The 26474-nt window shown below is 42.1% G+C and overlaps 1 protein-coding gene across 1 annotated transcript in view; it reads left to right on the forward strand.

The window, feature by feature from the left end:
• The first annotated feature begins 465 nt into the window (after window positions 1–465).
• The window catches only part of msrab (methionine sulfoxide reductase Ab), a 57984-nt gene continuing 31975 nt past the window's right edge, over window positions 466–26474 (forward strand). Inside the window, exons 1-4 of the mRNA XM_084743080.1 lie at window positions 466–687; window positions 10613–10681; window positions 12168–12287; window positions 21133–21237. Coding sequence (XP_084599206.1) covers window positions 495–687; window positions 10613–10681; window positions 12168–12287; window positions 21133–21237 — 487 coding nt within the window. The 5' untranslated portion in view covers window positions 466–494. The remainder of the gene's footprint in view (window positions 688–10612; window positions 10682–12167; window positions 12288–21132; window positions 21238–26474) is intronic.

Consider the following 26474-nt stretch of genomic DNA (forward strand, 5'->3'; position numbering starts at 1 on the left):
GTCTTGACTGGCAGCTAATACACAAACACAAATGACTGCTGTTTTCTTTACAGATGTGTTTTAACATCTGTCACAACACATGCAGGGATTCAGCCAAAGCTTTTAACCAGCTGAAGTTGGGATGAACCCAGGACATGCATGTAAACTGAACCACAAAGAGAAAGCTACACATCCATCCAGCCAGCCATACATCCATCCTCCATCCTGATGCGACCACAGGCACCTCCCACAGAATGAGAGCTGATAATTGGCGGGAGCTCATTTGCATGCAGAACAGCGCGGATATTTATTTAAATTTAATTTCGTTCCCGCACACGGTGCACTGTAGGCTTTTGTGCCAAAGTCATATTAACCCCTTGATTAGTTAATATGCAGTGCACGACGTTGCCCACGCACGATGAATATTCATATAGATGGCGTTTTTCGCTGCCGCCGTCTCTCCGCCTCCACCCCTGCTCCCCTCCTCCTCTGCGCGCCGTCAAGTACGTGGCGCTATGGAGGCATCCCGGAAGCCCGCGCTGCCATTTCCACCACAGTGTCCCTCCCAAACTCAAACACACTTCACCGTGTGGCTCCTTCTGCTCTCTGTGTCGCTCGCTGCCGCCGACTCAATGGCAAACAATAAGACTGAGCTGCCGAGCAGAGACCGCGCTCTGAAAGGAAGAGACGAGAAAATGGTCGTGGCAGGTAAATAACACGCTGTGACAAGTCGTATCCACACAGTGATGACAGAGGAGAGGAGGCATCCACGGGCGCACAGCTGCCAGCGTGCTCCAGTTACGTGCCATTAACGCACGACAGTGACCTCACAAAAGTTCATGTACAAAATAAGGTCAGGAACTTGCCTCATGCAGTGCACGAATATAACGGGTTTAGTAGATGACGGGCTTCAGTGTTTAAGTGCTGTTGTTCAGTTTTTCACAGAGTTAAGACAGAGATATTTGAGCGAAGTTGAACAGATATCCAATTTGATTGACAGGACAGTTGCAGCTAATGTAGATGACGTATTTTGTCAAACATTTGCTGTCTTTTAGGCCTGCTGCGTCAGACTCTGTGGTGTCATGGGTTAAATGCATTCCGCAACAAAAAAGTGTGTTAGAATTTGAGTTTGGGCAGGGTATGATTCATTTTACTGCAGGGTTTCAGTTACCATTCTGCAGAAAAGACAGACAACGAACTTGATTTTAAAGGGAGAATGCAGCATTTTTTTTGTTTGTTTGTTTGTCCTATATTGAAAGAGAAAGCAGAGTTCTCCTGCTGCAAAATCTGTTGCTCTTTCTCCTTATTGTCCCTGTTCTTCTGTCCAGTGTTGTCATACTGATGTAGTCAGAGTTAAAGAAAAACTACAGACTATTTCTGCATAGTTATCTCATCTCCGCCTCTGGGTAGCCAGGAGGTGTGTTAGATTAGTATTTTTGTAACCAACAATAGGGATGTAATGGATCACAAAACTCACGGTTTGGATTGTATCATAGTTTTGGATCGCAGATCGGATTTTTAAGTTCAGCAAAAAAAACAACAACCCCTGTCTCTGTATGTAGTCACCACCATCATAATAGCAAATATAATAATAATAATAATAATAATACTCTATATTAAATTATAATTTATGTTATAATTATAAATATTCTTATATGATATTACATAACTTTATTATAGTATACCGTAATACATCTAATAGATAATTACATACTGCAGAGGCTGCAGGCTGCCTCGGTGAGTGAGGGGAGACCAAGAGCAGCAGACATTGCTGAAGTTATTCATTTTTAAGGCTCTTAAAAGAATGATGTCACAGTGTTGTGGTTCAGAGGAAAACACAGCGTGCATCTGTCTCGTTTTTTCTCTGCAACTCAGTATGGAGGTTTAGGAAATTACTACTTTAAAATGTAAAAGTGGTGGTAAAACTGTATTACACACTATGTTGGTAACATTTAGACCGCAGATCACATGCGTGCCAAACCACGGGGGGTCCTACCTAATTACCTAACACTAGCTGACAGTATGTTTTTGCCAGAAGTAATAGCTGTTGGCTACTGTGGTGATATACAGCAACATGGGCGTGGGCATCAGAAGCTTGAACAAAATGCATCATGGTATATCCATGCACTGCTGCATGGCTCTGCTAGAAGGATAGCTTAGCCTTCTTGGTCAATGTAGCACAAACCGAGGAATTTATTGCTTCCATTGACTACATTTACCATCAGCACTGACGTCCACATGAAAAGTGCAGAATTTTCCCTTTAAGAAATTACATGCTTCAGGGTCAAAACCTTTTTTCAAGTGTGTGTCCGTGGTGTAAAGTGTCTGTACTGGGGAGTCCTTGACATGAGGAAATTGAGAATCTTTTGCCAACAGTCATCTTGACACAACTCTCTGTCAGATGAGGGTTAGCCCAGAGATCAATCCAGACCTGTCTACTGGAAATGTCAAGGGCTGAGAGATAAAACAGCAGAGACATGATTTGATATTGAAATGAAAAGCTGCATGTGTTGAGCTTATATAATACCCTACATTAAGAAAAAAGTTGAAGAAGGCAAATAAAAGGTATTCCCTTTTTAAATATTAACCAACATATCTTAGGTTGAGAGTGCCATATGTTTTAGCATTTGTTTATATAGAAAAGGCCACTTAATCTGCAAATAGTGGTGCATCTGCAGGGACTAATTTGGGTTTGCAATTAATATTTTCATTCTTTTACTATCTTAAAGTCTGAAAAAGTTGATATTATACTGCTAGGCTTTGGATGAAGTATCGCATACTCTTTTGTGATTCTCTACAGTTTGTTTTCACACTTTTATCACCTTTATCAGCGATTTTAACCTTTGAGCATGGCCATGGGAACCATATCTAGCATACTTAACCTTTTTAAAATCAAGTGTGCCCAAGATACATTTGCTTTAGTACTTTCTAGCCTGTTTGCTGTTTTGTGATTTAGTTTTTTGGCCTGTAATGAAACCTTTGAGTCAACCACAAAATCTGAAGTGGTAGCAAAAGCCTGTTGGGATGTATGGTGGGATTGTGTGTTACAAATAGTTGAAAAACAAATCTGTTTGGATCAAGTTCTCAGCATTCTCATAGACATACTGGCGCGCTCAGAGAATATGATGTTTCAGTTAATTTACTGTTTTTAAAATGTTTCAGCTGCAGATTTTAAACAATTTTCTTGGTTTAAGAGCATGTGCGCGCCTTTTTTTGCTTATAATTCGGTCCTTTCTTACTGTGTAGTAGTAGAGTAAAATCTCTCCATCTCATCTCAGCCCGTTTTATCCTTTCATTCAGCTTTTCATCATACTATTTTGGGACAGGAGGGCTCGTAGGAGTATGCGACAGAGGTGAGACATGGTGCGATTTGAACCTGGTCCCTGTCTTCTTCACCTACTCAGACTGAGGCATCCACAGAGTGCATTGTGGGAGCTGGGTGTGATGAGTGCATAGGAAGAAGCGCTGCCGCAGCGTCCAGGGGCCCATCTGGGCATTATGCGCATGAAGGCTCCGCCCCGTCGTAAGTTCCTGCTCCGTCTGTCGAAGCAGCTCGGAGACACCGCATGGCAGAAATCTGTTCCTCCCCTTTCACCGTGGGGGGCAGCTTAGGTGGGGACGGGGTTGTTCTAGTGTGTGTATGTGTGTGTTGCAATAGCATGCTTCTGTGTTTTTGTCAGAGTGGGCCAGTAAGCATGAGTGATTTAGGGGTTGCAAGGACTGTTTCCACATATGCCCTGTGCAGTCCCAGCCTTGTGTGTGTGAGAGCGCACACATTTGTCCCCTCTCTGTAATGAAGATCACTAATTTTTAAAGTTCCTTCCATCCCTCCGGCCTCTTTAAAGAAGCTCCGTGTTCCTCGAAGAGACATCCCGCGTTTCCTCCATCGCTCCAGTCTGTATAATGTACTCTGTGACCTTGGCGAGAATGATCCAGTGGCAGATTGCTACATGGTAGGGGCACAGTAGCTATTATTTTGAGTCAGTGCAGGATAGACTGCCAATATTTCTTCCAAACAGGATGGGGGAGGTCAGCTGACCAAAATCAATCTCTGTTACATGCTTCGCTATAACTCTTTAAAGCAGGTTCATGGCGAAGATATATTTCTGGCATTATTTTTCTCTTGTTTTCCCTTCCCTGCTGTCTTCTGATGCCCTTGCCTTTTTTGGCTTTTGCAATGAGCTCACAAGGGAAGAGAAAATATCTAAGTAAACGGGAAAGCTTACAAATGAAGTATACAAGCAGTAGATAAATAAATTAGAGAGAATTTGCTCATGGGCAGTGCTGTGGTTCACTGATTAGGACTGTTGCCTCAGTGCAAGAACGTCCTGTGTTCTGACCCCAGTGTGATATGTGGTGTTTGTATGTTCTCCCCTTGCTTTGCATGGGGTTCCTTCAGGTGGTCCTGTTTCCATCCTTCAGTCAGTTAGGTGACTCTGAATAGTGTAGACTACCATGCCTCTTGCCAAGTGAATACTAGGATTGACTGTAACCCACTGTGACACTGAAGAGTATAATCAATACAGACGGTTTCTCTGGAGAATCTGGAGTGTAAAGGTAAATTTTACTGTAGAGTTAAAGGCAGACTAAGCAGGATCCTCTCCCCAACCAAAACAATACATAGATTCGCACAAAATGAATTCCACTCAGTCATCACCCTCAACCCACCAGAAGTGTGTGGTCGCTTCTGCATCCACAGAGACCCTGCCCTCCACCTATACCCTCTCATACCATTTTTACACTGAAATCAGCACGTATATGCAGTTTTTTTAAACGCAGCTAAACCTTCTAAAAATAGGCGCCTGACCCCTTTTCCCATTTCTAATACACAAGTTTGCCTGTTTGGTTCTCACCACTTTTGTAGCTCCTAAACAAATCTCTGTGGTTTGAAGTTTAGTTTCTCTTCTGCGTCGCTGTCTGCTTTCAGCTGTATAGGAGTGGTGTTAAGCTACTGTTGATGAAAACTCAGTATTTCCTGGTTTTGCTGCGTCATGATAAAAGATTTAGATAACAAATTAATGGGGAACTTTTATTGCGAAGAATTCAGACGCTCAACGAAAGACGAGCGGTCATTAGTTCAGTACACCTTCAAGCTGGTGCAAACTCTGCTTGGGTTAACTGACAAGACGAGTCAAACCAAGTAAAACCAAGCAGCACATATGTGTGAAAAAGGAGTAAATGAATCAACAAGCCCTCATCACTCTGCTGAAAAGGGGCAAATATAGTGCATCCACCTAGGTGTGATGTTTCCATCACAGCCGGTCGGACCTGGAGCCGATAAATACCTGTGACTACTGCAGAGTATGTGTGAGGGAAAAACTTGAATCTCTTAAAGATTCCGATTCTGTTTTGTGATTCCTGAATCAGTTTTGGATAGATAGATAGATAGATAGATAGATAGATAGATAGATAGATAGATAGATAGATAGCTGATAGATAGATTAGCATCACAATTGTGATAAATTATCTGAAATGGATCCACTTTACATGCTTCACATAAAACGACATGTGTGCCCACACTAAAAGGCATAAGTTGCATCTCCTGTGTTGAAACAAACTAATAGCTGCTGATTTCACATTGCTAACTCAAGGGTCAAAATTCAAAGTCATAATTCACAGTTTAAGAGTTTAAGAGTTAGTTTCATATCTGAAGAATGTTAACTTAAAAGCTCCCAGTGCTGTGTGCATCTTTCATGGGCTGTGTTCACTTTGACTTTAACATTTTTTTTATTTATTACTTTCTCATGGCTCTTACTTAAAAATAACTGCTTAAAAAATATTTTATTTACTGCTTTTGTAAGCAGTATTGCAATGATGCTTCTGAAATAAAACTTAGAGAGACTGATTGATGTAGCCTGCATTTTGGAGATATAACTCATGATATACAGTCTCTAGAAGTGTGTGATTAATTTGTCATGGTCTAGTGTTAAAAAAGCTAATAAAAATCACAATTAATCATGTCAAATCACAGTACTTGTCGAATCCCAATACATATTGTATTGGAAAACCAAGAATCGTGATAGTACTGAATTGAGAGATAAGTGTATTGTTTTAGCCACATTACAGTCACTTTACCTGGGGATAATGCAGATTTCCCATTGAAGACGGAAGCCGGATGTTAGTGGGGTTTTTTGTTCAGTGTAAAAGGGGTTTTAATTTCTCACTATTTTGCTGTGCTTAGGATGCTAAGACAAAATGCTGATTTTTAACATCCTCGAAATGAAACTTAACAATCTGCTGTCTCTTAGGTGTGTTTACAAACAGAAAATGACAAATCCTATGTATTGTAACTTTAAAAACAGAATGCATTTGTTAATTTGTGCCAACCAGGTGGATGCCATCGGCTTCTTTCCTTGTCAGACTGGTATTTGAGTAAACATATTCGAGCGGGCCCCAACAGGATGTGCCTCCATCTTGCTGGAAGCAGATTATGGAGCCAGTGCTATAGGAGATAGTCTTCTCCATAGCAACTGTTTCCGTTGCTAGGATACAGTATGTATGGAATGCATGGATGGCTTCAAAGTTGTGCACTCCTCAGAGTCTAGACGGTTTTCCCACCCTGAGCAGAGTCAGCTTTAAATGCATGTCACAAGTTGGGTTTTTAGTTTTGAGGCCACAGCAGCTTCGTGTCTTTTACTTACCTCTCGCTGTTTCTAAAAATCAACCACCTCCCACCAGTCTTGCCTCTCCCCTCCCCTCCTTTGCCCCACTCTTTCTCGCCCCTACCCATCCTCCCATACAGCAGAGGGTAGTTGGCACCAGTATAAAGCATCACCCTCCTCCGACGACTCGTGCCTGACTCCCTGCCAACCTGTGTGAAGCTAGAAAGAGGAATAGCGAGAGGGAGGGAAGAGGGAGAGAGGGAAAGAGAGAGAATGGATTTTTTGGAAGGAAATAAACAGAGCAGCCTGGAAATCGACCTTTCCGTTACCAGTCTTGGCATCCAGGGATAGTACCTCTCCCGTCTCTCTGCATGAGGGGGCAGCAGCGCTTGGACTTCAGTTTAACGGGTGAGAAACACGGGACCATGGGTAGAATCGAAGGGTAACAAAGACTGAATACCCGCCGAAACAAGTCAAACTTATTATCCGCTAAGCAACAGATAGATTGTTGTGCCCTTGACTGATAGTAACCAAGCAAAGTGGCGGGGTGCCGGGTCCGATGTTTTGGTTCTGGTCCAGCCGCCTACAACCAACAAGCTAAAAGCAACAAAAGGTGACCAAAGTATTCCGCTTCAGTCCCGCTGTACTGTATAGCCTGCACTGCGCTTTTCAGATATCCTCGAAAACAAAGGCGCACAAAAGAAATTACGCCCATATCTCATCCAAGTTGGGAAAAAAAATCCTTTTCATGAATCCTTCCCCCATATTCAGCCTGTTTTTCTTCTTTTGTAAGCTCAGTCAGTCACCCTCCCTGCTTGTTTTTTTGTCGTCCTCTGTTCTTTCTTTTGCTGGCGTAGTGAGGCAGCGTAGTGAGGGTATTCAGCCAGTTCTTTCTCTGTGCCTGTGTGTGTTAGGTGGGGTAATTCTGGCAGAATGGGGTGTGGGCGCTGGGCTGGCAGGGGGGAATGCTGGGCTAGGCACAGTGAAAGGAGCCAGCCTGGCACCACCTGGACCTCTGCCAGCTGCTCCATGGGAGAAATACCCACAGCAGAGGTTGGTGCGCGAGTGATTGTGCGGCTGATTGCGTGCATGCAGGCGCGTGTGCACGTGTTTGTAAGAGAGGAGAGTGAGGGATGATGGGAAGGTGGTGTGAGGAAAAAGAGTGTGAAGTGAAGATGGAGAGCAGCTGAGAGAGACGAGAGGGCGGGGAGGTTTTGGCTCGGAGTTGGCTTCTCTGGACAGTGCTGTGTCGGCGTGTTCTTGGCTGTCTTCATTTTCTACCTTTTTTTTGTTTGTTTATTTGTTTGCTTGTTTGTTTTCCCTGTGTTCTCTCTTGGATGAAGTGCTTGGTCTTTTTATATAGCGCCCGAAGGCATGGTGGTCTGAAAGCCAAAAGAATCCTTCACTGCCTTTCTGCTACCCTCATCTGTTGCTTCTCACTGGCTATTTACTCCTTTTATTGTTTTGGCAGGCTGAACTCTCCTCCTCCCACTCCTCCTCCTCTATCGCACACTTGTCTCTCTCTCACTCCCTCATTTTCTCTCTCCGTCATTTGGCAACTTCAGTACTTTTTATCTCTGCGGCCAGAAAAGCAGGACGATGGGGTGAGAGTGAGCGGAGGATAGAGACGAAACAAATCCACACAAGAAGGATGGAGATTTTTCCTGTCCTCCCACCACCTTAAGTCACCCCCGTGGTCTGAGAATATTCAGCCCATACAGTCACTGACACAGATACACTTTGATTGCAGCTGACTGTGCCCGTGAACATGACCTGGCAGTGCCAAACAACCTGCTGCTAAAAGACAGAACTGTCACACAACGGGAGGGCAGGAAGGGACTGCCTGAGGGCAGCCAGGCCTCTGTGACATTTTAGGAGTCCTTCATGCTTCTGCAATCTGTTACTGCACAGAAAAACCAAACAAGTTTAGTCTAATATCAGAAAATGCCCTTAAGGTGGCACACCAAGACAGGTGGTATCAGCTCCAGTGCAGTGGAGGTTCTTTTGTTACCTGTGGGCGCTTTCTGGGTGGTGTAAATCAGAAGTTTCATCACGGTACAATGTGATGTCGATTCTTTGGACAACAGCGCAGTATTTGCTGATATCAAAAAGCCAGCCACAATACGATTTGGATTCGATTTCTTTCAGACATGAGAAAATTACATGTAAATTTAACACATTGTAACATTTATGTCAATGAGCTAAAAGTAATTAAATTATGATCTGACAATTTTATGACTGAACTCCTCCAGACATTTGTGAATTTCATGCCATGGGAATTTCAAAATAAAAGCAGATCTTGATGACGATATAGGTGTCAGTCATTTGGATTGTTGACCATTGAATCGATATATCAATCCAGATCAATGTATCGTTACACCCCTAGCTGGTTCAAACCTAAAGGTTATGGTTCCTGAATTGAACCAGTCCGAGGATGATATGTTGTTTAAATTTTCCAGCTAGTCTGGCTTGCATCGACAAAGGCAAAACTTTACCGGCAGGTTCTGTTTTGGTTTTGATCTGGATTAGGGTTGGCAGAGAGAAATTGACAGAGAAAATACAAAGAAGCTGCTGAAGCAGCACCTTCACTGTGGACATCGTCATTCAGGGGACCTCGCCCAACCCTAAGATGGAGCACCTATCAGCAGACTTTAGAGGACCACACATATGAAGGTCTTGTAAGATGGAGGGTATTAAATAATTTAACAATGCAGGCATTTCTCACTTAGTTGTGAGTCCAGGTTTTTCCCCCGCCAGTCCACATTTTGATAGCAAACAGTCACCTAAACAAGAAGACGAAAGATTTTTAATCAATGAAACGATGCATACAATGGTACACTTCTGTGATTGGTTTGAATGGTGTTCTAAATGCTGCAGAGTTCACGTGACAGCGGTCCAAGACCGAGGCTGTTTGATCCAGACCAGTGTTCGAGTTCAGCGTTCACACCAACCCAAACAAACTACACCAAGGTGGTAAACGGTCCAGGATGCGGTTCAAAAACTTGTTGTCTAAACAAGGAACCCGCCCTAAATTCTTCAAAACACTTCAGTCTTTATGGACCAAGCATGGCATCATTGCTTTTATAGTAATCACTCAGTGTAAAATATATAACAGCTAAACTGGTCTTAGACATCATCCCGGGCCTATCTAGGAAATGAACTATTATGTCTCTATCAGATTAGAGATTCTTTGTATTGAGGTCAGTGTCACACATCACATCCCTGATCACCCAGAGAGCAATCGCATATTGAACTTAGAGCAAGCACCCATTATTGGTGTGTGCCTAAGCGCTTAGTGTACCCTGTGGCCTGTTTATCTGTAGACTAATATTAGTGGTTGCAGTACAAACCAGCCTTGCTTAGTGGAGATTTGCACGCTAAGTCACCTCAGTCTTCTTAAACCCTAATCCTCCTCACACATCTGTGGGCTACACGCACACACACACACACACACACACACACACACACACGCACACACACACACACTTCCTTTTTAGCGCTCTAATTCCACGCAGCACAGTTGGCAGTAGAGTGCCACCCCCTGCCACCTCTCAGCACTCCGGTTTGTTTTACTTATGAGGTATTTTTAACATGGCAAAGATTAGGGCAGTGTCGGGTCTACTTGCTAGGCCCTTCCCTGCTCGTGAGCTTATACGAGCGCTGTCATTGGTTCGCTTCGTGGACGGCCAATAGTGTCAAGCCTTGCACTTAATACACTCCAATTTGAATACATACAGTAGAGTGAGAGAGAGATCAGGAAATAACTACGTGATTGTGTTTAATTGTGGGTATTGAGGAGAGGACAGCGGGGATAGAATGGCGGTCAAAGCCGTGTAATCTCTTAAATGTCTTCCAGCACAGAAGCCTCTGCCTCTGATCCACTGGCCCGGGTCAGCCTGTAACGAAGTGCAGACCTATGAGGCCTAGTTGAGTTCACTAATGGGCCTCTTTCCTCTCATACTGTAATTTGTACCATCGAAACACAGTGTTATGGTCTGATTTCTCATTTTGCACACTGTTTCCTTTCGCAGACAAGCATGCAGTTAATGGGAATCCCACTGTGGAGCCTTTTCCAGAAGGCATGGAGACCATCATGTTTGGTGAGACTGCACAATCACACATTTCTGTAATCAGAATCAACCCAATATGGAATCTTCTGTTACCAGTCTGTGGTTATTGACACATTCTGGGAAAAAGTTGGCCTCTCTGTGGATGATATGGTAGCACAGAAGCACTAATACTAGTGGTGGTCTGTCTGCACCTCACAATTTGATTCAGTTCTGATTTAGAGGGCTGTGATGCGATTATAAAACCATTATGGATTGCATCTTGATCATTTTTTTTTTATTTCTATACATTATTTATTTAGGTTCCCTATGCAAGTATTAAAAAGTATGGAATTTGATTTCAGTAATTAAGGAGTTGCCAACTGTTTTATTAGGTCATGTTGTCAAAGTAACAGGCCTGTGTCATGTGGCTAAAATGCAGGCTCCTCCTCAGCCTCACACTGTTATTTTGCAGTTTAAAATGTCCAAAAACACTTTTGTATTTTTTGCCCGGGACCAGTCATGCAAACTAATGTCCGATGCCCCAAATCATGGTTTCATGATTCTTAATAACAAAATTCTGATCAGTCAAGAATAGTCATGGTTTTTAATATTTATACCGGTTTACAGACTGTCAGTTCAAGTAATGAAATAGATTTTTTTTTTCCCAGACCACCCCCCCAGCTGCCTACTTTTCCCCACTGGTTGGCTACTCCATATCCCCGTGGAAAGGCCTGTTCATGAGTTATACAGTGATATAGTTATCAGAAAATAAATGGACTGTCTTTTCTGCGCAAGGAAACCATATCTTTGTTGCTGCATTCATCACTGTTTCCTTGGATGCAGCAAATAAAGAAAGGTTGCACAGATGCCATGGAAATTAAATTATTTAATCTTTTTCAACTCACTTTTGGTTCTTATAAAACAGACTAAGAATGTGGGGGAACAATAACATAATGTTATTTATCCAATAAGTTAGAGAAGATAATACAAGTATGGGTAGCACTGGTTAGTTTACTTCCTCTTTAGGTAGAGAAGTTTATAAAATGTCATCCAACGTCATTCATAGGACACGATGGCCGCAATGTGTAGATGTAGGTTTTTCAAGGGCTGGCTTGCCAATCCCAAATATAAAGCCTGGCTGGCACAGGATTTGAAATTGCAAAAGAAAGCTAGATGTCAAATATGGTCTGAAAAATCTACAGAGAAATCAGGAAAAGTATGGAATTTTAAAATGGAAAATGTGGAGGAACCCTGTTTATTTTTTCTCACTGTGTGACTACTTGCTATTTTTAACAGAACTTATTTGTAATGATCCATCATTAGTTTAGTTAAACACAGTGCACATGTTTACATGCATTACGTTTCACCATCCAGTTGGTTCAGCCATGAGGAACGTGCAGCCTGGTCCCAGCAAAATTCAGGCAATCATAATGTTGAGAAATGGGTTTTAAATTTAAATGAAAGAATCAGATTTTTCCCCCAACCTCCAGCTAATGCTGTTCGTTCACGTGTGTTTGTATATTGTCTTTATGTTCAGGTATGGGCTGTTTCTGGGGAGCGGAGAAACTTTTCTGGCGTCTTTCAGGGGTCTTCTCCACACAGGTGGGCTACGCCAGCGGCTTCACACCAAACCCCACTTACCACGAGGTCTGCACAGGTAATACACTCTGTGCCTCATGTGCGTATTTGCACATTTTTACATATGCATACCGTCTACCCTTTGATAAATGTTACCTGATTGCGCTGCCTCCCTGTGAGGAGGGGAAGCAGGTTGGCAGGACATTTCTCCATGAGATCAGTCAGGGTTCAAGAGACCAAAAAAATGCAAAGGGAAAAGAGAAAGATATGGAGTCGGAAAGGGTGTTTTAAGTACAGCGCTCTCATCCTCTCGCCGCCTTCCCTTCATCTGCAGTCAACTACTCAGAATGCACTGCTCCAGATGGGCTGTACCCCCCGTCCCCACCCCCCCATGACCTACTTGTAAGGATTGGGCTCTGTACTGTGCTGTACTGCGGCGTTTTTTGCCAACAGAGGTTACTGTGTATGAAGCGCCATTTCCCTGAGACTATGATTTGGCGAACATGATGTTGAAGATACAAGCTTCAATTCTGTGTATTTGCTATCAAAGCCTTTGAAAGTGTTGGGCTACCGTCAGTGTCAGTATTTGTTACGTTCCTTTCGTTTTCCTCATCATGACAATCAAATAGATGCATGTAGGGCGTTGATATATAATTAAAATGAAGATGTCTTGCTCTGTCTTATTCTGTGTGCCGCTCTTGTGTTTTAGGAGTAGGGAGCTGTTAGTTCTCTGTTTATGAGGGCACATCATTGCAGGCGGGCATGGAGTCTAGGTGCAGGCGCAGCATGGGGGACATGAAGAGGAGGGGAAAGATGCTTTGGGCTTGGCTGGCAGGCTTTCTGAGCAGAGCCCTTCAAGGGATTGTATGTTTCATATCGGTCTGCTTCTCCCGGTCTCTCTTTCTGTCAGCTTCCCAGCAACAAGATGGTCAGCTATGAAGCAGGATGGAGATGGAGACAGATGACAGAAAAGGAGAGATTGAGAGCTGCAGCAAGTGAGGGAACGGGTAAAATAAACTTTTGAGAGGGAAAGAAAATTTGTGAAAAAAATGTGTGAGAAAGAATGGTTGCCTGTCCATCGGCTGAGAGAGTGCAGGCGTCGCTCCAGTGGCCATGACGGAGCAGAACACTGCGACGGCATGAGACCGAGGAGCTGTCAACACAGCCAGGGCAGGACAGACAGCTGGACAGACAGACAGACGGACAGAAAGAAGGGGCTGATGGAACTGTCAGCAGAGCCAGGGAAGGATGGAAGGACAGGCAGATAGGTGGATGGTCTGACAGACAGAAAGAGGAGGATGAGGTGCAGTCATATTCGTCTTGGGAGGACAGACAGCTGAGAGATGGATGGACGGGGATGTTATTACCAATCAGCATATTTTAGCTCAACTAATTCACAGTTTAGTCCATGTTGCAGCATGTTTGCTGCACAGAATCAAGAGATGATGCTGTAACTTTTGTGCCTGTAGAGCGTTGCATGAGGTTGAATGAAACATACCTATAGGTTGCTGAGGTTGTCACTGTCTTCCCAGACAACCTAGCAGAAATGATTTGTGTAAATGTTTTCTGCTCTGCCAAAGTTTGGACAACTAAAACTACTGGTTAAGGTGAGGGAATGTTTGCTGTCATGATGAGAAGAAACCAGTGTTGACTGCTCATACTGGGCGTGAACTACAATCTCCTTTGTCAAAGCCTGTTGACACAACCATCCACTGTGACCGCCTCCCTGACATATTTTAAAGGGACAGTTCAACCCAAGATCAAAAATACATATTTTTCCACGTACCTTTAGTGCTATTTATCCATCTAGATTGTTTTTGTGTGAGTTGCCTGGTTTTGGAGATACCAGCCATAGACATGTTTACCTTCTCTAAAATATCATTTGATTATATGTAGGGCTGGGTATCTCTACACAGTACCTTTTTAAGGCAGTGGTTTTCATTTTTTTTTCTGCCCAAGGCACACTAAAGGGTCCACCTGGACTTGCCCCACAGCACGCCAGTATGCCTTGGCACACCACTCATATGATGGGTACTGAATAAGATACTCTATTAGTATCTGTATCACTTTAAGGCTACTGATGTTGTAATTTTTAAACAATACTCGGCCCTAACTAGATGGCATTCAGCTTGTGGTGCTCAACGCACCAAAAATTACATTTGAAAACCGCAACAGCGATGTATGTTTCCAGAACTTATGACCTAATTTCTCAAGATAATCCACAGACCTTATTGTGAGCAGTTTCATGTAGGAACTACTTTGTTTCAACCGAACTACACCTGCCAGCTGTATCGCTGCATAGAAGGAAGCGTGTACTCATGGATGAGAGGTTACAGCTCAGCCCAAAGAAGACAAAGTGGTTTTGAGCCTGCTTTTGAAGAATGGTGGGGCAGATTGAACATGTAGGGGGAGGCAGTTCCACAATTTGGGCCCTGCTACAGTAAAAGCATGGTCACCTTTACACCTCAAACAGCTCTCAGTGATGGAAAGCAGCGTTCTTATCTGATGATCGCCGTGTTCTAGGTGGACAGTAGGGCTCTAACAGGTCACTCAGATAAGCTGGGGCTTGCCCATTCAAAGCTTTAAAAATAGAAATGGTTCAGAACAAGGTCTGTGGCTTATCTTAAGTAATCAGGTCATTATTTCTGGAAAGAGACATTGCTGTTTAGTTTCATATTTATTTTTTGGTGCTTTGAGCAAGCTGAGTGCCATCCAGTTCCATCATGTTTAAGAGAAGGCAGACATCTCTACAGCTGACATTTCCAAAACTCAGCAAGTCGCACCAAAACAATCTAAATGGATAAATAGCTCTACAGTTGAGAGGGAAAATGAGTTTTTTTTTTGTTTTGTTTTGTTTTGGGCTGAACTGTGCCTTTAAGAAGACATCATGCTACTTTGGTCTTTCCTGTTTAAGAGAGGACTAATTATTCTCAAAACCTCAAGAGGAGGCTTATAAGGAAAACATAAACATAGTTAATTTTAAATATTTGAACAATATTTCAAGTGCTGTTGTTTTTCTGGTAAGGACATTCGTGAAGTCAAGTTTTACTGCGTCCAACAGCACAGAACAATTAAACACAAAAAGGGCAGCAGGATGGCATTTGGGAGGTGATTTTATTCACCCTGCTGAAGAGTCCTTCAGCAAAACATTGAATCTGTAGCGGCTCTAGTGGTGCTGGTCCGCATCACTTCTCAGCCTTTCACCCCCTTCAGATGAGATAAACGAGGAAAAATCATGGTGAATATTCACTTTATTTTCAACAGGTCTTGACAGCTAGTTTTGCTGCATTTTGTCTTTGTTATGCTTTCTACCATTCTTGTTAACTTTTCCTGCACCGTGACGGCGAACGTACAACCCAACACACAGCTGGCTGTGACTGCAGCAAAATGTATGCATATGGTGAGTGTTTGTGTTTCCGTCTCAGAGGCTGACAGTGGAGGGATATCAGTTTATTAACCTAACCTGGGCCTTTCCCTATTTAAAGGGATAGTTTGAATAATTGGCTGAGGGGTTGTATGAGGTACTTATGGAGAGTCAGTGTATTATCAATAAAATTCATAATTTCCAATAGTCCTAAACAAAAGATTGCAGTGTTTATACAGTTCTCTGTGTAGCCTTAAGAAAACCCCTTATTAGTGAGGCTAAGCAGAAACAAGGCTTCAATTTGTCAGGGAGTGTAAAGGTTGGACTTTGGAGTAATGGGAAAAGGTCATGTGGTCTGATGAGTCCAGATTTACCCTGTTCCAGAGTGATGGGCGCCTCAGGGTAAGAAGGGAAGCGGGTGAAGTGATGTACCCATCATGCCTAGTGCCTACAGTACAAGCCTGTGTGAGCAGTGTTACGATCTGGGGTTGCTTCAGTTGGTCAGGTCGAGGTTCAGCAACGTTATGTTCCCCAAAAAATGACGTCAGTTCACTACCTGAATATCCTGAATAAGCAGGTTTTCCATCAATGGATTTTTTCTTCCTTGATGGCACGGTCATATTCAAAGATGACAATGCCAGGATTCATAGGCCTCACGTTGTGAAAGAGTGGTTCAGTGAGCATGAGACATCATTTACACACATGGATTGGCCACCAGAGAGTCCAGACCCTAACCCCACTGAGAATCTTTGAGATGTGTTGGAGAAGACTTTACGTAGCGGTCCAACTCTCCCATTATCAATAAAAGAACTTAGCAAAGAATTAATCTAACTCTCGACAGATATAAATGTTGTGACATTGCATAATGTTATTGAAACAATGCCAGGGCAAATGTGTGCCGCAATCAAAGCTAAAGGCGGTCCAACAAAATATTAGTGTGACTTTTTTCTTTTTTTTGGCCAGGCAGTGTATATTAACAACAAAACCACATTTTTTTCTGTTTATGTGCATTTTTGTGGCTTTTATTTCACACTTACTTGGCAGTATACTTGTTTTTTGGTTGTTTTTTTCACACTTGTTTTGACAATGCAAGAATCTGTTTCCCATGCCAATAAAGCTCTTTTGAATTGGATTGTTTTACCTACAGTAGATGCCCGTTGACACGCCCCCAATTTGGAGAAGTAGAGAGCGGCACCGGCACAGAAGCTAAGCAATGAACTGCTGGGGACAGGGTCAGCAACAAAATGTGTTTTACATGTGTATATTTTGGGCTTTTTTGGCCAAAAATAGACAGGAAAGTGGATAGGGAGAGAGGGGATAACACGCAGTGAAAGGCTGCAGGCTGGAATCAAACCAGGCGTACTGCAGAGGACTGATGGCCTCAGTTTACACACTCTACTAAATGAGCTACTGGGACACCCTAAAAAACAGCATCTTCTATAGGTAATACACTGACTATTGATGAATACTTCATACAAGGCCACATCAAATATTCCAAACTATCCCTTTAAACTAGCCCATGTACTTCCTCTGGCATCTTCATTCCTGCAGCTGATGTCCAGCCTGCAGCCTCCTCTTTTGCTTTTTCTGTGAGTTCAACACCTCCACAGCTCACAGGTCACACATCCGCACATCGCTTTCATGGTTGACATCACTGACATTCCACACCCTGTTGTTCATTTGTGTTAACCTTAGTTTTAAATAAAATCCAGTTGTTTTAAATATAACTCTTGCATTGGCTCCCTTCTTGTCATATTTTTGAGCCTGTTTGTAGGAGAACATATATAGACATACACTGATAAAGTATAAAATGACCTTATTACGTGTTGGCATTTTATTCTAAAGAAAATGGTGTATTTGTTGTCAGCTAGTCGTGACAGGCTGCTGGTATTCATGAAAAAGTGTGCCCATTGTCGATTTAGGTAACAACTGTTTAAACAGGTGAAGTCTTCATTTGGCATGAGATGATCCTTTGGGCGTGCCAAGTGCCTTTTAGGGACAGGAAGTGGGTCTCAGGCCAGATGCATGAATTTGGCAGCCGTTCTCCTATTGTCTGCAAAGCACTTGATGCATCTCAGTGTGCCGGCATGTCTGCATGTGTGCAGACTAGGGCTGGGTTTCGCTTAAAAATGACAATACCAGTACCCCTAAAGTGATACAGATACCAATGGAGTTTCTCATTTGATACCTTTTTTCTATTTAATTGGATACCTGTCATGTGAATGGAAGCATTTCTGAAATAACAATTCATCAGTTATTTTTTCATGCAGGCGTGTAGCACAGCCGTACTTTCAGACATGTTAGTGACATCTCTGCACGCTAAACTACCAACTCCGTCAAAAAAATCAACGCTCAAATTCACCACACTACAGACTGTGTGGGTTGTAGCTGCTGCAGCAGTATGACATGGAATTAAACCAAAACGTGCTTGCAGTGATTGGCTGCAAACAAAACCATACAGTCTTTTTTTTTTTTTTTTTTGGATCTGGGTCCAAAAAGGACTGAATGCAGGTATCATTTGACTGTAGAAGTTTCAAGACTGCTTGGTACTGGGTTATGTCAGTTGATACCTTAAAGTGCTGAATACAGCCTAAGGGCTGACAAGGATGAGCGACAGCTTTAATAAATGAGCTGTGAAACATAAAACATGTAGTTATTAATGATGATAATGCAATAAATATTATATTTTTTTATATTTATTTTACCTTTATTTAATCAGCAAAGCTCATTAAAGTAATACAACTTAATAATAATAATAATAATAATAAATATAATATGATAATAATATCAATAATAATACACTTTTTTAGTCAGCTTATAACACCTTTCAAAACAGAATTGTGACGTGCTTTACATGTGAAGAGCAAAGTTAAAACAATTCAGAACTACAGTTAATTAAAATCAAGTACATAAAAGTTGAGAATAAAATAAACACAAAAAAGAACGACATTGAGAGAATTTTCTTTATTTAGTCTTTACTTAATCAGGTGGTCTCATTGAGATTCTGATCTCTTTTCCAAGAGAGAGCTGAGAATGAGAAACATACACAAGAAAAAAAATCAGTGACACAGGCTGTCATTACCAAGGACCAGTAAATCTGTTGTGGTGGCTCATGATGTAGAAACACTTCACGAAGACACTTTTGTTTGTTTTTTTCTTTAATTTGTTGCCATCTTTATGTATAGCATATGCATGTACACCTGTACATGTTCAAGGTTATCTTTATTGTCCCCTAGGGGAAATTTGTTGTGCAGCAAGGGTTCATATAACAACAACAAACAGTACAAAAGGAGAACATCAACAATAACAATAAATAACATCACATAACTAGTGCAACGCAATGGAAAATTCATACCAAGGACAAAAATGAAGAAACGCTTAAGCACAAGCATGTAAATGTGCAAAGTAATTCAGCATAAGTGCTAATTGCTGTATCAATAGCACTTGAAATAAAAGAGGCCTGGAGTTTTTTAGTCCAAGTCTGTTCTTACTGGACAGTTTCCAAACAGGGCTGAACACTTAATCAAAATATAATCAAAATTGTGATATGGACAGCTGCAAAATCCAACCTTCAAAAAAGTGTCACAACACACCATTATAGATAAATGGCTGTGGTGCTACATAGATGCGCTGGCCTACAAATCATGTTCTCCAGACGCAGGGGAACATTCCCATTCAGCATGGACCCCAGAAAAACATGATCTGTTTTTTTTTAGTGATAATGAAACTCAAAAGTTCCCACCAAAATCGTGACTTACGTCGCAATTCCAGTATCTGTAAAAATAGTTGCAATATGATTTTTTTTTTTTGCATATCACTCTACCTTATTCCCTATACTCTATTAAAAAACAGAGGGTTGAAATGAATTTGATGAAACTTCTGTGATCATCTCAGTAGAAACATTAAAAGAGTTAATTTTTCTCAGGACGAAAGTGTATTGTGTGAACATGAGAAGGGAATAGCTACTGTTAATATAATCTTAAGTTAACACCTCTGCAGTAAAACTATCTTTTTATAATTGCATCATTGTCCTCTGAATCAGAATCAAATCGTGAGGTGCCAAGAGATTACTACCCCCACTGTGAGTGTATCTTTTCTGCTGTGAAAGTGTGTGTCTGCGTCTGTGCACCTGCATGTTCGACCTAAAGTATCCCCCGGTTTGAGAATGCCTGCAGGCGGCTTGTTGAAGCTTTGGGGTCCTGGCAGCTGCAGACAGGAGAGAGTGTCCGTGCGCTTTTGGCAACTTTCTCCAAAATCTCCAACCTTTACTGTGCCTTCTCTCTCTCTCTCTCTCGCATTATCTGCACCCCTCTCTGCCACTCTCTCTTTCTCTCCCATTGTGCCATCAGCAATAACAAATCTCTGTGTGGATTCAACCTGAGTGTCTTCTACCCGTGGCACATGAACTCAATGACTCCGAACACACAAGGATGCTATTCATAATCTCTCTTTTGCTATTTTCAACAGGAGTATTTTTTTTTTAAGTTTGACAAGGCATGTAGACATCATGGTTTTGGTTTTAGTTGAATACTGTGTCAAAAATTTTCTAAAGGGATCTAAAGGGATAGTTTGGATTATTCGAAGTTGGGTTGTATGAAGTACTTATTGATAGTCGGTTATTAGCTACAGTAGATGGTGGTCAGCACACCTCCAGTTAGGAGAAGCCAAGAGCGGCACTGGCACAGAAGCTAAGAACTGAACTTTTGTGGACAGATCAGCAAAAATAGGAATTTAAATTAAAGAAGGTCCACATTAAAACAATCAATAACAGTTTAAATATAAACTAAGTTTAGAATATTTTCAGTGCTTTACCTTGCCAATAGCCTTTTTTGATAGGAAATTGCCATTATATGAGCCACATATCACTCCAAAGCAACCAAGCACCATAGGGAAAGGGAAATCAGTAAATGTAGCTCAGAGAACACAAGAGTTGTTGGGCTACCACTGCTTAGATCTGTTAGTTTGAGTTATGTTGTGACTTTGATGTTTTAAAAGTATAGTTCAAATACACCAAAGTCGCGCAATAACACAAACTAAGTAACAGATAGAGCCAGCAGAAGACCAGCAACTCCTGTTTTCCACAAGGTAAAATCACTCAGTTTGCCTGTGGAGTTTGGTTGCTTTGGAAAGAGCAATATTTGGCTCATATAACAGTGGTTTCCCATCAGAGAAGACTGTCTGACCGCAAGGGAAAGCAATGAAAACATTTTACGAATAGCATACACTCAAACTGATATTGATTTTATTTGTTCATTTATTTATTTATTTATTTATTAGATGGAGCTTTTTTTAAGTGGCTAAAATACCTTTTGTGGCTGATGCCATCCACAGCAGTTCATTGCTTAGCGTCCGTGCTGGTGGTCCTCTCGGCTTTTCTAAACTGCTGACCACCATCTAATGTAGCCCATACACTGACTATCAGTAAGTTCCTCGTATAACCCCTCTACTATCTCATGAAGGGAAAAGAGCATAATGAAGAGTAGGATTCAAGCAGACATCATTATCAAAAACATCATAAAACTTGATTTGGACTAATGCAACTTTGTGATTCCACTTGTAGGTCTGACGGGTCACACCGAGGTGGTGAGGGTGGTCTTCTCCCCTAAAGACATCAGCCTTGAGGAGCTGCTCAAACGCTTCTGGGAGAATCACGATCCTACACAAGGTAGCAACATGCATGCACACACACACACACACAAAACCCAAAAGTCGCCCTCAAATAAGACCCGTCCCGAGGGGCACAGGGTGTATTAGAGCAGAAGGATGATGCCCAGACGTGTGCCTGCGTGTGCGTTGTGGTGGGGGGGAGGTCTCGTGGGTGTAAGTCAACGCCAGACAGTGTTAATGTGTCTGAGATCCAGCCATCCATGGAGAGACACACCAGACTGGTGCATGTTCAAGCCCTAACTGCAAAAAAACCCTCTCTGTGTGTTAGAGTATGAGCATGGCATGTTCTTTATCCAACATAAACCAACCACTTGTCATTCACTTCACATATGAGCTTCTGACTGATGCAATGATGGTATTAAATTCAGTGTCTTCTAGGTTAAATAATGTTGAATAATGTGTGTTTTTTGTTGTATCGTGCATGAAAGTAGTGATACACTGATAGTTTTTCGATACCATGTGTTTAAAATGATGCAGTCTATTAATTATAGTATCAAAAGTACCAAAACTATAAAAATGACCTAAGTTCCTCAGTTCTGTTCAGTCTTTATTGTCCTGCCTGAAATTTGGCTTGCAGCAAAACCAGACAGTTTTGAGAGACTTTGTCAGTACCAGCACTGCGTGCAGGCTCCTACTTTAACAGCAAAAGAAAAAAATACTCTGTTTTGTGTGCCCTGGGCTTGTCTTTTTGCCGTGGTACTGAAAGAGGTATCAAGTATTGTTTTTTATACTAGTATTGTATAGAAGTTTATAGTGTTTTCTGTGATCAGTAATATTTGTCATACAACAAACACAATACTATGAACATACAAATATTAACAATGCGACACACACAGCCTTTAAACAGGAATAGAAAAGAGGAAAAGATTAATAACTGGTGTAAATGAAAGCAAGTGCAGATATAAGCAAAATACAAATGAACTGATGAGGAAAGAGGAAAACACGAAAAGAATCTGTAAGAAACCATATACTGTAGTACAACCACCCATTTCCACTAGCTTACACTGCACAAAAGTCCACTAACACTCAGTAACATCTGGCTTTTGTCTTTAGTGGGAAAGGCTACAATGGCTTTCAGTCCAGGGTCAAATGACTCGTCACCTGTATTTATCAGATCCAGCTCTGATTGGGAGTGATGGAAACATGACGCCCAGGTGGACACGCAAATTTTCGCCCCCTTTTCAGTGGAGACGACGGAGGCTTTTCTCCTCCGTTGGTAACTTCTGCATCACTTGAAAAAGGGACAGCTTTTCCATACACATCTGCTGCTTGCCATGACTCAGGGCGACTGCCCAGGACAGTGGAGCTTGCACCTACTTGAAGGCTGAAGAGGTCCTCGACTTTAGTTGAGCATCTGAATGGTGTACAAACATTGTATTTTATATAATTCTTAACAAAAAAAAACCCCTGATATTTTCTTATTTAAATGCTTTTACTATAGAGCATATTACTATTCACACAACTTCTGTACGGCTGAAAGAAAGACCAAACTTCAAACTGCAGAGATTCACTCAGAAGCTACAAAGGCACTGATAGCTGAACAAACAGAGACTTATAAAAACAGCTCTCTCTCTACTTTCCTTGCAACACATGGTTTTTTTGAGGGGGAGAAGGGGGGTTTTCTCAGGTTGGCTGCACTTGGCGAAGTGTCACCACAGCCCATTTGGAGGCAGGTCGGGCGCACTTTGGCCCCCCTCCATAGATGGTTCGTCTTGGGTGCGATTCAGCAGAACGCGGCACCTTAAAAGTGGCAATGAAAATGGAAATCTGCACCGCATGGTTTGACTCTGTGCAGCCTAAAGTGCCAATGGAAAAGCCCTATATGCTGATTTAAGGTGAGACATGAAGGCGAGTCGTCAGATAAAGGCAGGGGATGGGTATTATTGAGCATCCTTGCAGCTCTGATCAGCAAACATTCCCAAACACATACATTGCTGGTTAAAGTTAAAAATTCTGGTATCGTGACAACTCTATTATGCACAGTGTGTTTCATGGGTGGGTGTAATCCCTCAACGGCAATTCTGAAGTTGTTAGTCGTGGGAAACTGATGAAACTTCTCCCCCCAAATAACTCAGGTTGGATTCTAATCCATATTCCTATGCTTAATACTTTATACAGCGTGCCGCATATGTTTAACTTCATTTGAATCCCGTCTCCTCCCCACTCCTCTTTAATGACACGTCTCTTCTTCCCCACCCACCTCTCAACCCCCTCCTCCACCCTCGGCGATGACAAGAACAACCCCCACCCCACCCCACCCCAAAAAAAACCCCATCTCTCCATCTCTTCGAGTCTCTTCTTGCTCTCTTGTTTTCTGTGCTCACTGGAGGAGGTGATGTAAGAACATTAATGCACTGGGAGTGTGTGTGCATGTATGTGTGAGAGCGAAAGGACAGGCAAAGAGGTACTCTGCTCACTCATATTGAATGTAGGGAGGGGCATGACAAGTTGGGAAGAGATGGATCAAAGATTCATAGGGCCGACCTTCAGCCTTAAAACACACACACACACACACACGACACACACTCTCGATGACATTGCCCACGTCAGTACTGTCGTCTCTTTTGCATCCGTCATGCTTGTTCTCTCATACACTGTCTGTGTGACCTAAATGCACTAAAATGTCAGCCATGTTTGTCCAGCTAAGTGCATACATGAGCTGACACATCAGCTGTGTGCTTGATTCAACTGGAGGTGGGTTGAAGAAACAGTTTGCGACTACATCATTCCAATCAGATGAGATTCTTCTCCTGTTCACCGTAGCCAATGGCGGAGACACGTCTTACTACGGGCAAAGGCACGAGGAGAGTCGAGCCGACACGCCACGGGGCAAAGGCAGTGAGGCCAAAAGAGTAGTCATGCATTTCCCCTGACTCACTGCCTTGTCTCATCTCATGTTTTATTAATAGCATGCAGCTTATTGACTATGCGCTCCGCTAGTTTTTTTTTTTTTTTTTTTTTTTTTGGTCACAGTTAAGACCAGGCGACATGTTCTGAAATAACCACAAACTCAAATATACATTTTTCTTTGCCTAGGAGTGTTGCTCGCCGCGCGTGACTTAAATGTGAATCCCTGCTGTTTTCTCTCTCTTCTTCTTCTTCTTCTTCTTCTTCTTCTTCCTCTTCTTCTTCTTCTCTCGATTCTGGGTTCACGTGTAGAAGAAATTCCTCTGATTTGACAAATGTGGCGTGGAGCGGTGGAAAGGGGCCCGCTGGCTGTGCCTTCACGCATGCTTAAGCTCCAATTTATTCTGTCCACCTTAGAGCTGGGCTTAAAAGAGAATGGAGAAATTAAGGAAGTTCGCTCTTTTCCCTTTCAACTGCGCAGATTCACCAGAGATCATCATATATGGAGACGAGCCCAGGAACATTATGAATTCCGTTTTCTCCTGACACGATCAACACAGAGCCCATCCCGGCTTATATACACACACTATGTTGGAGTGCATGTGGAACTATCATGTACAGATGCATATTCAGCTGCATGCAATACTTCCTTTTAATGCGTGTATGTGGGTGTGTGTATCTGCGAGTGTGTATGCACATATGTGTGTGTGTTTTGAGATCTGTGCCTCTCTGCTTTGCCTCAGTTCAAAAGGGTTTAGTCCCGACAACGTGATGTCGGGCTGCGTCAGCTCCACCAATCCCAGCCTGGATAGCAACATTAGCAGCCAATCAGAAACTCCCAGCAGCCTTTGCTGTGTGCCCTCTTTCCATATTCAGCAACACTAGTCTCAATCTGCTGGCTTCCCTGGGATGTTGCATAAAGACCCCCCATTCAACACGCTCCCAAATTATAAGTTTCTTATGTCTGCAACTCTTCAGTTAACATACCTTCATTCGCGTGCGTGTGTGTGTGTGTGTGTGTGTGTGCATGTGTATGTGCCTGTGGAAGACACTCGAGCACACATGAACTCTGAGCAGTCAAAGCGACATCTGCGTGTCAGAGGGCAGCAGCAGCGTTTCTGCTTCATCATCGGGGTTGTAAATAGGATTTGATATGTTTGGAGTGATCACACACATCTTGCTGCTCTTTCACACACAGCAGATCAATTGCGCACACATTTCCATACACAAGCATACTGTTCACTTCACATTATGCACAAGTGCTCATTATGCCTACTCATAGTCAGCTTTACTCCATTTGTGCGTACATGCGAATAGGCATACCGTGCATGCAGAGGGTGCACACAGCTGCACCAATGGCATGTCAGTTGGGTTACAGGCTGCTTCCTTGTTACAGAATGAAGGCCCAGCTTTGCTCCCAGTATCCCCTGTTCACTTAACTCTGGAAGCGGGTAGTAACAAGTTACATTTCCTCTATCACATGTAATCAAGTAACTTTTTTTAGGCTTCTAATTAGCCTAGATAATGCACATAGTTTACTGTGATTTATTTATGATTTATTTACCAAATCACAATCTAAAATGGGAGACAAAAAGAATGCACTCAGCTTATTTGTACATATTTGTGTCCTATAATATTAATGTCATATTTTGTGATCACAGAAGACAGATACAGATTGGGAATGTTGTATATGTGGCAGGTTATCTGTCATTTCATCACAAATGAATACAGGTGTATGTTTACTTCTTTATGTGAGGAAAACCATCTGTGGTTGCATTGATTCCAGTCACATCCAAGTCATATAAAAGACTTTGGGATAAAGACTGTTATAGCTGCAACAATTAATCAATTTTCAATAGATCATGAAATTAATCATTAACTATTTTTTAAAATTAAGTAATTGTTTGAGTCTTTTTTTTTTTTAAGAAACAAAGTCAAAATTATCTGATTTCAGCTTCTTTGCTCCTTTATGACAGTAGCTGAATGTCTTCTGGTTGTGAGCAAAGCAAGACATTTGAGGATGTCGTCTTGTCTTTGGGAAACACTGATCAGCATTTTTGATCATCAACATTTTATAGACCAAACAACTGATGGATTAGTTGAGAAAATAATCAACAGATCGACAATGAAAAGAAGACTGTGGTGTGTTGTTGTTTTTTCTTTTTTTTAAGTAGTAAACATTTTTTTCAGTAAATACTTTTCTATTTTTATTCAGTTAGTTATTTTTATGAATATTTTTCTCTTACATGAGTACTTGATTTTTCAGCAGTAGCAGTCCTTACTTGAGCAGAGTTTTTGTACTCAGGTACTTCAGTTTTTTTACACTCACCTCTGCTTCACTCCCAGTGGAGGATAGAAGCAACTTATCTGACCACCTCTTTACCCTGT

The sequence above is a fragment of the Lutjanus erythropterus genome, chromosome 18, assembly GCF_056507025.1.
Source record: "Lutjanus erythropterus isolate fLutEry1 chromosome 18, fLutEry1.hap2, whole genome shotgun sequence".
In the NCBI taxonomy this organism is placed as follows: Eukaryota; Metazoa; Chordata; class Actinopteri; order Lutjaniformes; family Lutjanidae; genus Lutjanus; species Lutjanus erythropterus.